The sequence below is a fragment of the Anthonomus grandis genome, chromosome 22 (genome assembly GCF_022605725.1).
Source record: "Anthonomus grandis grandis chromosome 22, icAntGran1.3, whole genome shotgun sequence".
Taxonomy (NCBI): Eukaryota; Metazoa; Arthropoda; class Insecta; order Coleoptera; family Curculionidae; genus Anthonomus; species Anthonomus grandis.
The window spans coordinates 17,125,516-17,137,971 of record NC_065567.1 but is presented as its reverse complement, the minus strand read 5'-3'; the positions used below and the strand labels follow the sequence as shown (position 1 = coordinate 17,137,971).

Here is a 12,456-nt window from a genome sequence, read left to right as displayed (position 1 = left end):
ATGAATATATTTTTCAGTATAAGACTTCCATCTCCATAGAATTGTATACCCCATCCGATGCCATATATATAAAATGTCGCAGAACCACCGCCATCCAAACCTTTTTTGGGTTAAATCAGTTGAAAAATGAGCACCAAGAGTGATAGTATACTAATACGTAAAAACTAATATTTATATATACTGTGCCATTTTCAACAGGGTAGTAGCCAAAAAATCAGTGTGAATTGGAAAACATTTAGGATCTTAGCTGATATTACAATATTTTAAGCAACGTTTTAAGCCTTTATAATATTTGACATTAACTGCTTAGATATACATAATATGTTTCATGCTGTCCATATATTTAATACCGAGTCCGTCAAAAATTCACAGCAGGAAATAAGTATTTCACTCCGTATAAGTTCAGCAGTCAAATGGCAAAGCCTGATATTTCAAGTATCAAGCAAAATTTTGAGAAAAGCAGTTATAAAAATCAGATTTAAATTGCTTTTTAGAAAAGTTAAGAATAATCATGAAATTATCACGGTCTGTCATTTGACGAAAAAGTTAATTAGCTAAAAAACCATGTAATCCAACGTCCCATTTTTATAAAATTTTAATAATGTCTAAATTGTGATCTCTTATCAGTGCACTCGTGTTTCTGCCGCAAGAGGTTATACAAATATGGTAAAATAATATTTATATATTTTGTGTAGATGCGTTTGCTTGCATATTTTTCCTGTTAAGTTAGTGTACATCGAACGCACTTATTTATTGATATTATAAAAACCGGTAAAAGAGGATATATAAAGTTTCTGTTAAAAAAAGATTGTTTAGTTTCTTTTCTTCCTTCATTCCCTTGAATTGACATTTTGAAACAAGACAATGGATAAATTTTAAAATAATTATAAAAAGAGAATGAAAAAGTCCTACTAAATTTAAAAGGAATAGATCATTTTTAAATATGCTTAATTTGCAGAAGCATTAATAAATCAATGTTCAGTTTCCCGGCGCATTCACTATTATGGTAGGTATAGCGTCATTATAAAAATGGTGAAATTAAGCAACAATTAATATAAAAAAAATTTACTTAAGAATACACCATAAAAAGGATTTAAAAATACAGTAAGTATTGGGGAAAATTCAAATTTTGCTATAGTATTTACTTTTTTTTGACACTTGAATTTATAAGGGACATATCTACATATTTTGGTGAAGGCGCATTCCTTGAAAACGTGCAACCGTGTAGCTTATTTTTTAACAGAACATTTTAAAGTTTTGAATCCGAATCTTGATCAAAAAAGGAGTAAAAGTAAAGAAACATTAAAAATCATTAACTTTACTGTTAATAATTGTACTTACAGAAACTGGCAACCATAAAGACAAAAATAAAACTCTCTCACGAGTAGTCACAAGAAAGGTTGAAACAAAGCGTTAGGTACTGAATTCATTAATGTCTGGCTTGGCATTGGGAAGGAATTTCGTTTACTGGGCATGTCAGAACATTGGAATGCCCGTATAACTGCCGTAAAGCGTAATTTAGGCGAATTTTAAATTGACGCCTCATTAATTTTTTATGAGTGTAGATCAAATAAATTATATTCAGAACAAAAAGATAATAATTGAAGGTACTAGAATACAATACAAGCTTTATTTTGTTCTTCTATAGGTAATCATTTTCATTCGTTTTAATAGTTGTATGTATTTTTCTTGGTACCTACCTAAATTTTTCCTAATATGGGTTCAAAGAAATATCTATCTTTTGTGTATATATTTTACCCGTTCACTAACACATAATATAGCAGAACACATTAATTATTCCGCATAGATTTTATTAAGTTGTTATAAAACATATCAGGCATATACTCAATGCAAATGCAAAACATGGGTTAAAAAAGATTCCTTAAAGCAAGAACGAGCGTTCCTCAATAGTGAACTTTTCTTGATGTTTGCCTTATTTTTATACATTTATTTCTTTTTTAACTTATTTCAATACATTTATGTTAGATAATTTGGGACAGAATATTATAAGGATTAAAACAATATTCACCCTTTTGAAGTCGCGTTGCTAATGCTTTACTTACCTGCTAGTACTGTTGGCGGAAAGAGAGGAGTTTTAGCTTACCCGCTGAACTTTCGTCTCTTCAAATTACTACTGCTACTTAGTAATATTGGAAGTATTTCGCAATAGCTGTTAGTAATTATTTTCATGTTATTAAATTATATTCAACTTTAAAAAATTAATGTGATACATCCTATGATTTTTAATCTTATTTAGACATATAAAAGGTATGCAATGTTTATCGCTTCCTATTAATATATTCATTCACGTATTTACTCAGAACTCTCTAAAACTATAAGAAATTATATAACATGCATTACCTATATCTTATTCCATTACAAGAATTTCTGTATAGCATTCACCACCAAGAGAAGTAAAAAAGGGCAAAGCATGTGAAAACCTAGCTTGATATTCTATATTATTCAATAACAATAAAAGTTCCAACTTTATTTATTATGATTCTTGCTTTAATAATACAGAACTTTTTTTTAAAGTAATTCATTACAATTTTAGCTTCAAAGTAACATTGTGATTTTTTAACAACCTTTTACCTAAAAAATCTACACTGATCTTTTTGTTGACCAAATATGGACAATTTAAGAGGCAATAAAACCACAGGAGGAATGCAATACCCTGTTATTCAATACATTTCTTGTATACATATACAAAAAAAACAACATTAAAAATACTTTATTAGCATATATCCAGTCTACTTAAGATTATCAAAATTGGACCACAAAAGAATTTGTTGTTTAACAATGAAACTAAATGCAACATAATGGAATTATTGGTTCAACATTAAGAATGAATCACATCTCTTCAGGATTTTGCAAAGCCAATTCGGGCTTGTCATAGCCAAGTTCCTCAATAGTTGGAATACCCAACTCAGTTAATGTGGGCTTCAACTCTTGCATATACCATGGATAGATTTCTTTAACATTGCCTCCACATTTGTCCTTAACAGCTTCAAGAACTCTGATAGCCAGAGCTAAGTCATTCACTCTACGACAAGCCTGAAGAATTGAGATGGTGATTTTTGGCTCTGGAACCAGATCATGACCCAACAACTCTGTAATTCCTCTCCTTACATCCCAGCCATCAATATCAGGTTGGTTGAAAAAATTTTGGTATCTAGAAGAATAAATGTTCTGTAAATTAATCATTTTAGGTGCGGTCTGTATGTCAATAAAAAATATCGTGATAAGAATAATGTTTTTTCACAATGGCATCATTTTATAAAGCAAGATGAAAATACCTAGTTTCAACTTAATATAAAATATAGTCAGGTGGTCTTTTCAAATCTCAGTAACACAAAACTTAAATGTTTAGATGGTGACACTGTCACTATAAGACACTTGTGTCTTAATGTGTGCCTGAAATTCTTTATATCATGATCCCAAGAAATTTTGGAAGTTTATATAAAAGGACTGAAATACAACTAGAATCCGTAACACTTTAAATCATAAGAATAATTGTTTGTCCACTCCCTGGCAATTTCGAATGCGTTTGCAAATTTCTTTGATAGAGTGTGCCTGTCAGAATATTCAAATTTATAAATTAAATCATGTTCATGTTTTATCATTCGTAAAACTAAAAAATAAGAAGACTGCAGGGTTCAACAGTGATTCTTCTTTTCTCCGATGTGATTGTGCTTTTACTTTCACTGAACCTCTATACTTTTAAAAATCTTATTTTTCTTTGGTGTAGATCAACAGTCACTAAATTTAACAGTTTCTGAGAAATGTATATGAGGCTATAAATTGCAAATATCAACTTGATGCAATTGGCACACATTGATTGATTGATTAATACCAGTTTTCATAAGCATCTAGTAGTTTTTCATCTCCTACTTGTTAGACAAGACCTCAATTTGTGGAGTTTACTGGGTTTGGATCATCGCCTCATACAATGCTTCAAAGGGTGTCCTCCAGGGAAGCAATCTAGCACTATTTTTTATTTTTATCAGTCACATCTCCACAAGCATTAGCAGCAATTGTTTGCCAAAGATGTGAAGATTATTCGTCTTGTTAAAAATTATTATGATTGCATGCAGCTGCAAGCAGATCTTAGAGAATATAATTTATAAATGGCGTGATCAGACTCCCACTTAACCTTCAGAAACGCAATATGTCATTTTTTTTGCTCAAAAATGATATTGACTTTGGTTATTGTGACTGTACAGTACATGAGTGTTGTACCATACTGTGTTGATAAATGCTTCATTATATGACCAAGAGAACCATTTTCTAATATTTCGAGCAGAATAATTTTATTTTATTCCCTAGTAAATCACCCTACTGTATGCACCTTTATTATGGTTTGCTAATTATGCAGTGCATATTAATAGGTTTGAATCAGTTCAAGGAATATTCTACAAATATGTTAGTTTTAGAATGGATTATGTATAACTTGTAGGGGATTTAGTAAGCAGTTATTGCTTTCAAGGTTTGATGCACTGTTTTCTTCATCAATCTGTTGTTTGTGGGAGTTTATTAGACATGTCTGATTGAACAATAAATAGATCTATCAATAGTGTCTACATTACTAATCCAATTAATATATACTGGAATAGTTATTAATATTTTGTAGTAATATAATGGGACAATAAATTGAAAGTATAAGTTGTGCCATTCATATTGAGAGATTAAATTATTATAATTCATTTAGTTTATTTGTCAATGTATGAAAATAACACTAACAAACCATTCTTCACTAAGCTTAATGCAAAGAATGAGGCGAGGCTACTATTTCAAAATAGTTGCCATAGCTAAAACCTTAAATGTATTTAAAGAAGTGCTAAAAAAATCACCATATTTTGCAAATATATTCACTACAAAAGCTATTTGGTTAATAGGACTATTAAGGCTTTTCTGCAAAATAGAAATATGCAAGAACCTCATGTTGAACACTTGTAAAGAAAAAAAGTACAGACATTCTAGACTTTAATCATACCATGCAGGACTTTAAATGCAAAGTAACCATCAAAGAGCTGCCTTCTGCTTGATTTTATTTTATATTAATGATCTAGAAAACTCTCAGAATGACTCTAGACTTATACTTTTTGCCAATATTATAAAATATCAACCTGCACATATTCTGCAAGTGACTCTGTGGAATCTATTATATATATATGATTGGTTTGTATCCAATGAACTTAGTCTTAACAGATCTGAAACTCAGAATTTAAGTTTCATCATTTGTCATATTCTGTAATAGAATCCTATTGTGCCTTACGATGACAATATTAAGTTCTTGGAGTTACTCAGATACCTCCTTAAATTGGGAACAGCATGTTCTGCGAGTAAGTAATAAACTTTCCGAGATCAACTTTCTGATTAGAACACTACTAGAGACAAAGTATCTTTGGCCACTGTTTTAACAGCCTACCATGGGAATTTTTATATTCTGTTGTATAGAATATGGAGTTGGGGACATAGTCCATGTGTTAAGAAAATTTTTAGATTACATATGTGTTTACGAACATTGGCTGAGTTACCATGAGTGTTTATCAGCAATATTTTGTAACTACTTCCAAAATGACTTTTTAGACTCAGTGTGAGTGCTTATTATGTGTGTTAAAGTCTAATATATGATAGTGTATACATATAACTTTATATTTAACTGTATTTTTAAGTTTTACAATACAATCACAAATGTCTTTATTTTTTTTCCTTTGAAAAATTGTATTATAATGAATTTCATTATATTATAGTGAATAATAATTTAGCAAATACACATAGTCTCAGAACAAGTAAGATCCTGGTGACTTAATAATTTGCAGATGTCATACATTGCAGAAACTAAATTGTCAAACCCTAAGGATAGTGAAGCTTAATAAGGTGATGAAAAACACGTTAAAGATTTACATAAAATATATTTTAACTTATTCAGGTTTTAGATGATTATTCTTACCTCTGATCAAACTGGGCGTCAGTTTCTGTGCTAGCTTTGGACATCATACGGGCGTTAATTCCCAGACTTGAAGAGGCATTTTTAACGTTAGCTGCTTTGTTTAGCAGAGAATGAACGCGTAAAGCGGAAGACCTGAACATTCTGGTGGAAAAATATTTTACGAATACTGATCTAAAAGCGCTGGAATGGTCTAAAAACTGGGTTTGAAGTGTTATGACGTAACGCAACGCAACGAAACGAACCTGGAAAAAACAGAGTGAGGTTAGGATATTTATGATAAGATTGACAGATGTCAGGTGATCAATTCGAGCAACAGATGTCTATGTACACCCCCAGCAAGAACGATTTGAATTAAGGTGCATTCATAATCAATCCGCGAGCTAAGCTCGACAAGTGTAAATTCTAAAATTATTTTTTCGGTGATTCACCAATTCTGATTTTTATTTTTAACTGATTTAAGGCAGATAACCACAATTTATTGGTAATTACCAGTTATCCTTGGTTTTTACAGGCCAAACAACTACATTGACGTCACAACTTGTTTTCGTGTAAACGTTTTGGTTTAACCAGTGTTTATTGATTATAAATAGTAAATAGTAAACAAAAACAACTTCATTTTGTGTACTGCATTCTCATTTCTTACATAATATTCCTTTAAAGATCATCATATTTCTTAATCTCTTGTACTTATTTCTTGTGTTTTTAGTTTCTATAATTTCTAATTTCGTTTATTTGGACATTATTTAGGATCTATGTTTTGTTGTTTTGGAAGTATTTTTTGTTACATTAATTTGATTATCCATGATCACCAACTCTATTTGTAATGCTGATATTACTAATCCAAGAATAAGACTTATGTGCTTACTGGCTGTTGATTTTTTTTAATGAAAATTTCGTGTTGGTTTTAAAATATTTACGGCAGTCACTTTATTCCGAAATGCAAGAAATAATTCTTGCATTGAAGGAGAAATATATCCCCTTCTAATAAAGTGCCTTCAACAGAGCTTCGGCTAAAGGAGTACAACGTACATAAATTCAGACTTTATTTTCATTATTTTCGTTAGGGTGTTTTGGCATTTTAAATAACCATTTAACGAAAAATGAAAAACTACTAGGCAGTTGGGTATTTACCACTAAGGTTGGTGACAACTTTGACAGTATGATTGATTTTAAAACCGAACAGCACATAAACGTTTTGGTAAATATCAATCGGAAATTGGTAAAAACCAAAACGTCTTGGTTATTCGCCTAAAATCGGTTATTATTTTGTTAATATATTTGTCGGGTTGCGTGTGCTTATTATTATTATTGTATTTTTATGTAATAAAAAAATTTAATTATGTAATCAGCAGGAAGAATTTAATGTTGAGTTTTTGCTCCAATATGTTTTAAATAATAGGCATCTTTATGATAAGGCAGCTCCCTTATACTAAAAGAAATACCATGGAGTTTCTGTTGCAGGGTCTTTGCATATAACTGAATTTGTACTTACAACTTGATAATACTTTCATAATTTAGATGACGCATTGGAATATGTAACAGGTGTAAGGACAGATACTCAGATCGCCAATCCTCATCAAGAAAGTATGTAATATAGAGAGAATCGAAAAACCAAAATTAACTACCAGAAAAAAGCAAAAAAGTTTCGAAGTTTCTTCAAAAAAGTCAATTGATCAGGTTGATAATGCCCTGCTAAATGTTTCAATTGACATAAAAAATATTAGAGCAAACACAGATATCCACTATGATAAGTTTGATTATTTTGAACCAAATATGGTGTCTTAATAGAGGAACTATAAATAAATGTTGTAAATTTAAAAGATCTCTCAGAGAAATGAACTACTTAATTATAGTTATTACGAGTATACTAAATATCCTTGTTACCTTTTTTGTTTACTACATTTTTGGATTTCATCTTAAGTCATAATCTGTTCTACGTTATAAGTTTGTTGAGTTTTATTATGTTTTTAAGTTATTTTTGCCTAGAAAACTTAATATAATCATGTACCTATATTTATGTATAAGGTTGAGAAGATGTGCCAAAGCCACCTACTTGGCACATTCACTGCATCCAACAGGATACAGTGAATACAACAAAACAACAGGATAATTCTCAAAATTAAATCAAAACAAACATAAAATAATAGAAAGGTAATTATTACGCAAGTCATAACTCGGCACGACATAAAAAGCTTGCAGCTTGCAAAAAATTTTGTCCACTTCAGCACACATGCTAAAGTTGAATTTTATTGTGAATGGTCCTAGTACTTATAACCTACTTAGCATACGTGTCCAAGTGTCACTCCATCCACGAATTGATTGTGAACGCAACTTTAAGTTTTCTTGCACCAAGTGTTGGACTTTCTGCATACTTTCTGATTTTATTTTAGTTAATGATTATCTAAATTGAAAAAAGGTCGATTGTTCGCAAAGAGACCCAAACTCACACTGCTTTTTAGATTATTTATTAATAGTTTTGGTCGTTTCTTGGAGCGTGTAGACAGAATGAATCCCAAAATGTTATTGTTGCTTTACAGAAATACATTGTTATAGAATTTCTTCATGGTGTCAGCAAGTGCTGTTTTATAAGATTTAGCAGATAAAAACATGAGGGACGTTTTAACTATTTAATCAATAATGTCCTTTTAAACGAGGTTGATACGTCAAAGACTTGAGGGTCTATTTGGGTCCTAAGTTTAGTTTACATACAACTTTATTGTTATCATTTCTAAAACAAACAGACTTCTTGGCTTTGTGAAGAGATCATGTAAGGATTTCGCAAATGTGTTTGTTTAAAAATCTTTATATATTTACTTGGTTAGGTCTCTTGAATATTTTAATATAACCAATTACATGAATCATATTAATTTTATTTGGCATAAATTTATCATACAAATGAAATATCAACTTCTAAAATTATGTACAGTTCTAAGCAATTGCCAGACTGATCTCCTTAACATTCTATCAACTGCCTGTACGATGATTTGTGTTTTGCTTCTTATTTAAGGAGTTCTGAATGTTTACCGGCTCTTTCAATGCATGGACCCAACCAGAAATCTTTTATGTTCTAAATAGTCGTTTCTGCAAAATAACTTATTTATTGAATAATCCAGTTAATACAATTTCAGTAGATATTTATTTCTTCTAATGATTTGAATAAATTTAAAAATTATGCTTGTGCAAAGGAAAAATCTTAGGTTGGGTTGAATCTCATAGTCTCCTTTGTGATGTTTAATATTAGTTTAGCCTATAAGTTACATTGTACTAATACTGAAAATGTGTTTTGTAAACCTTGATAAATAAACGAATAGGTAAATTAATAATATAATAACCCAGATAGCACATTGCATGCATATGGGGAGAATATCTAAAAGGCATATTAATATCTGCCAGGAATATTTTATAGCTCACTTGGCATATGCTGGGATATCCAGAGTCACCATAAAGCATATTCCAGCCATATTTTTTCATCTTTTAAAATGTACCCCGGGCATTTCTAATTATTTATGTGGGTCTTATTATGAAAATTTATTGCAGAATATAAGAGTTTAAAAAACTATTATATGAAAAACCCTATTATTTTTCAAGAGGGTAATCATCCGTAAGCATCTCCACCCCAACATTATTTATTGATATTTTAAGTGCAAAAATTTAATTTATATTCGATTTATAATTAGCACGATCATCCACATAAAGTATTAAATATATACTTTATTTAAAATTGATAAGAAAGTTTTATTTAGTTTAAATAACTTACGCTGCAGAAATATCTGACAGATCTGATAGAATATATTTAAAGTTAAACATATTTACATAGGAAATTATAAAATTAAAACAAAAGTTCTACGTTTGGCTATTAGGAAAGTGAATTGACGTGACACTAGTGGTATAATCACCTAGTGTAAAATCGGAAAGTGCAGTATGTTTTGTAGTAGTCGACTTCAATAAGGGTTATAGTTTTATTTCCTTTTGACTTATTTGCGAAAAATACAATTTCACTTTTTTTTAGTATAAAGAGGATCAGAGTTTAGCTATTTTATAGGTGTTACATCTACGAATTATCTCTCAATTACTCTTCTTATTTTTAAATCCCGGTTTAATATTAAAAAAAACCTCTTCTAATTTTGTAGTATTACCTAATTTCTCTTATTTTACTACCCAAAATCTAAGTGCATTTAAGGTCTGAGTATAATAATTTGCTTCTTTAGAGTTATATCATTAGCCTCTGAAAATATGCCCCAATAATTTTCGTTCAAAATACCTATCACTCTAAAGAGACTAATATTTTTAAAGGAAATTGTTGGCCATATATAATTAAATTATGCATAAGACGTAATTTAAATAAATAGGGGCAACTGCTCTAAAGAAATGCCTGCAAGCAACCTGCCCTTTTGCTCACTAAACATCCACCATTTGGCAAGAAATTACTGACGTCTCGTTTATGGTCTTGGTGCCATCTATTAGGTTAAAATTGAACATACCACGTTCGTTCGTAGCTTGCTATATTCTTAAATTGAAATTGATTTTATTGTTGCTAAACTTGGTTAATAGGTGCAGCTGTAGAAAGTAGAAACACCATATTTCCAATCTGTTGTCACAAGCTTTTAGATCGGTTTGTTTTCAATCGGGATAGTGAAATGTCAGGTGAATAGAAACTAAAATATCGTTGTGCGTAGCGTTCGGTCTTCATTCCGATACGATAATTTCGTAATATTAGGTAGGAATTTCCGTCAATGAGAAAAGTAACGCTAATGTTATAGCCGGATCGGGTTTTTATTGATACAATAACATTTACAGTTAGCAGCTAAATCAAAACATATTAATATTATTTTGCTTTGCGGCCGAGAAAGATTTATTTACTGTGTTACAGGAAATGAAGAGTTTACCGCATAAGAAAAAGGAATTGTGTTACAAAAGATGGACAGAAATAAGAGAAAACATGTAAGTTTATTAAATTTTTCAATAAGCAATTATTAAGTTCCTATGTTTAAGAGCATAAAAGGAAGTGGGTGTAATATCAATAGGTTTCGGGTTACCCAAAACTCATAATCTAAAGGGCTTTGATGCACGTTTTGTAATTTTTTGGTCCTTCGATCAGAATTTATTATTCATCGGCAATATATTTTACAAGTTTTTAGTTGATGTCATATTGTTTTAATAATTTAATACGCTGGATTTTTTCACATGTTATATATTTGAAATTAATTATAAACCATTAAGATTAATTGAACAAATTAATGATAATGAACCAGGTGTAAAGTGTAAATCGTAATGTTTTCGCTGCCGGTTAATTTACGTTACATACCAACATATAATTAAAGCTTATTGTCCATTGTAATTTCTTAACCATATTTTTGCCTTTATCCTTAAGCAAAGTTAAATGTGGAGCATGTAAAAAATAATAATAAAAAAAGTTGAATAAAAGTATATGTCTTTTTATCTATTTTTACCCTTCTAAATCTTACGCCAATAACTTTAATGGCCAGTTGTGATTCATCTGAAATCCCGATGTGTTATTTTAAATTCTTATATGGGTCCTACATAGGTTCTTAAGACCATATAGTAGGTATATAATAATTATATTTTTTACCTCCTTGTTTATATTAATTGTCTGTACTACTAACTTTGATTCTATAGCGTACTAAGTTCAACATATTTACATAATAAAATATTTAATTTTATTTCCTGTATGGAAGAACTGAAGGTCCAAATGTTGTTTCACCCATGGTATGTTCACGTTTCAAATCAGAAATGAGATATTTCTCAAAACTGAAAATATACCATACATACCTAGTTCATATTTTTTACCGAAGAACTTCCAATAGTTATAACATTGTCAATAGATTAATATCATACATATAAAGAACTACAGAGTACAATATTAAAATAGTTTGCTTCTACATAAATACAAAATATAAACGTTAAAAAACCAGATCTGCGACTTGATAGCTCATGAATTTCTCAATTGAATTGAAGCATTTTTGAACTCAGAAGAAATTGATTTATTTTATGATTAAAAGAATTTAGGGGAATATTTGTAATATTACGTGGCAACTTTATTCACAGATGTAGGAGCATAATGGCGTGTTGCATTCCAGGAGGTTTTTAAGTGCAAAAAATCGACTGGCATAAGGCATGAGTATTGTGGTCATGAGTCTCTTGTACTAAGATATAGCCAGAAAGGTTTTTTCGAAGATACAGGAGAGCCTCGATTATGTATTGAACTGAAAATGTGAAGATCTTTAGAGTTTTGAAGAAAGATCCGCATACCGAAAAAATACCGCATCATCGCGGTATTGAATTCTAGCTATTATACTGATTGCACTTTTGTAAATAAAGGCACGAGGATCTTGCGCTTAATGTCCCCATACATGCGTGGAATGTAAAAGTAATACATGTAATCGAAAAGTCCATAATATGCAATTAGTGTTTCCATGTCAACAATTATTTAAATATTTCGAAGTATTTATGCTGCTGAGCATAGTTTTTTTAATATGATGTCA

General features: G+C 30.3%; 4 protein-coding genes across 17 annotated transcripts in view; 2 read left to right on the top strand and 2 right to left on the bottom strand.

Annotated features, from left to right (window-relative positions):
- LOC126748365 (nuclear protein MDM1) overlaps positions 1-808 on the top strand; it is a 79,851-nt gene extending 79,043 nt beyond the window's left edge. For all 12 annotated transcript variants that reach the window (XM_050457539.1, XM_050457540.1, XM_050457543.1 and 9 more), the window contains one exon: positions 18-808. The gene's annotated coding sequence lies outside the window, so the exon portion shown is untranslated. The remainder of the gene's footprint in view (positions 1-17) is intronic.
- The window catches only part of LOC126748368 (delta(24)-sterol reductase-like), a 49,855-nt gene extending 48,375 nt beyond the window's left edge, over positions 1-1,480 (bottom strand). Inside the window, exon 1 of the mRNA XM_050457548.1 lies at positions 1,342-1,480. The gene's annotated coding sequence lies outside the window, so the exon portion shown is untranslated. The remainder of the gene's footprint in view (positions 1-1,341) is intronic.
- Positions 1,481-2,661: 1,181 nt separating this feature from the next.
- On the bottom strand, positions 2,662-6,226 carry LOC126748993 (cytochrome c oxidase subunit 5A, mitochondrial-like). The gene is made up of 2 exons (XM_050458568.1): positions 5,954-6,226; positions 2,662-3,172 (listed from the first exon to the last, which is right to left on the bottom strand). The coding sequence occupies exons 1-2, from the start codon at positions 6,091-6,093 to the stop codon at positions 2,851-2,853; spliced, it is 462 nt and encodes a 153-aa protein (XP_050314525.1). The 5' UTR covers positions 6,094-6,226; the 3' UTR covers positions 2,662-2,850.
- Positions 6,227-10,558: 4,332 nt separating this feature from the next.
- Positions 10,559-12,456, top strand: part of LOC126748392 (alpha-1,6-mannosyl-glycoprotein 2-beta-N-acetylglucosaminyltransferase) — a 36,980-nt gene continuing 35,082 nt past the window's right edge. Inside the window, exons 1-2 of one of the 3 annotated variants that reach the window (XM_050457602.1) lie at positions 10,559-10,670; positions 10,824-10,894. The gene's annotated coding sequence lies outside the window, so the exon portion shown is untranslated. Of the gene's footprint in view, positions 10,895-12,456 lie in introns of all 3 variants that reach the window. The other 2 variants (XM_050457601.1, XM_050457604.1) reach the window with 2 other exon arrangements.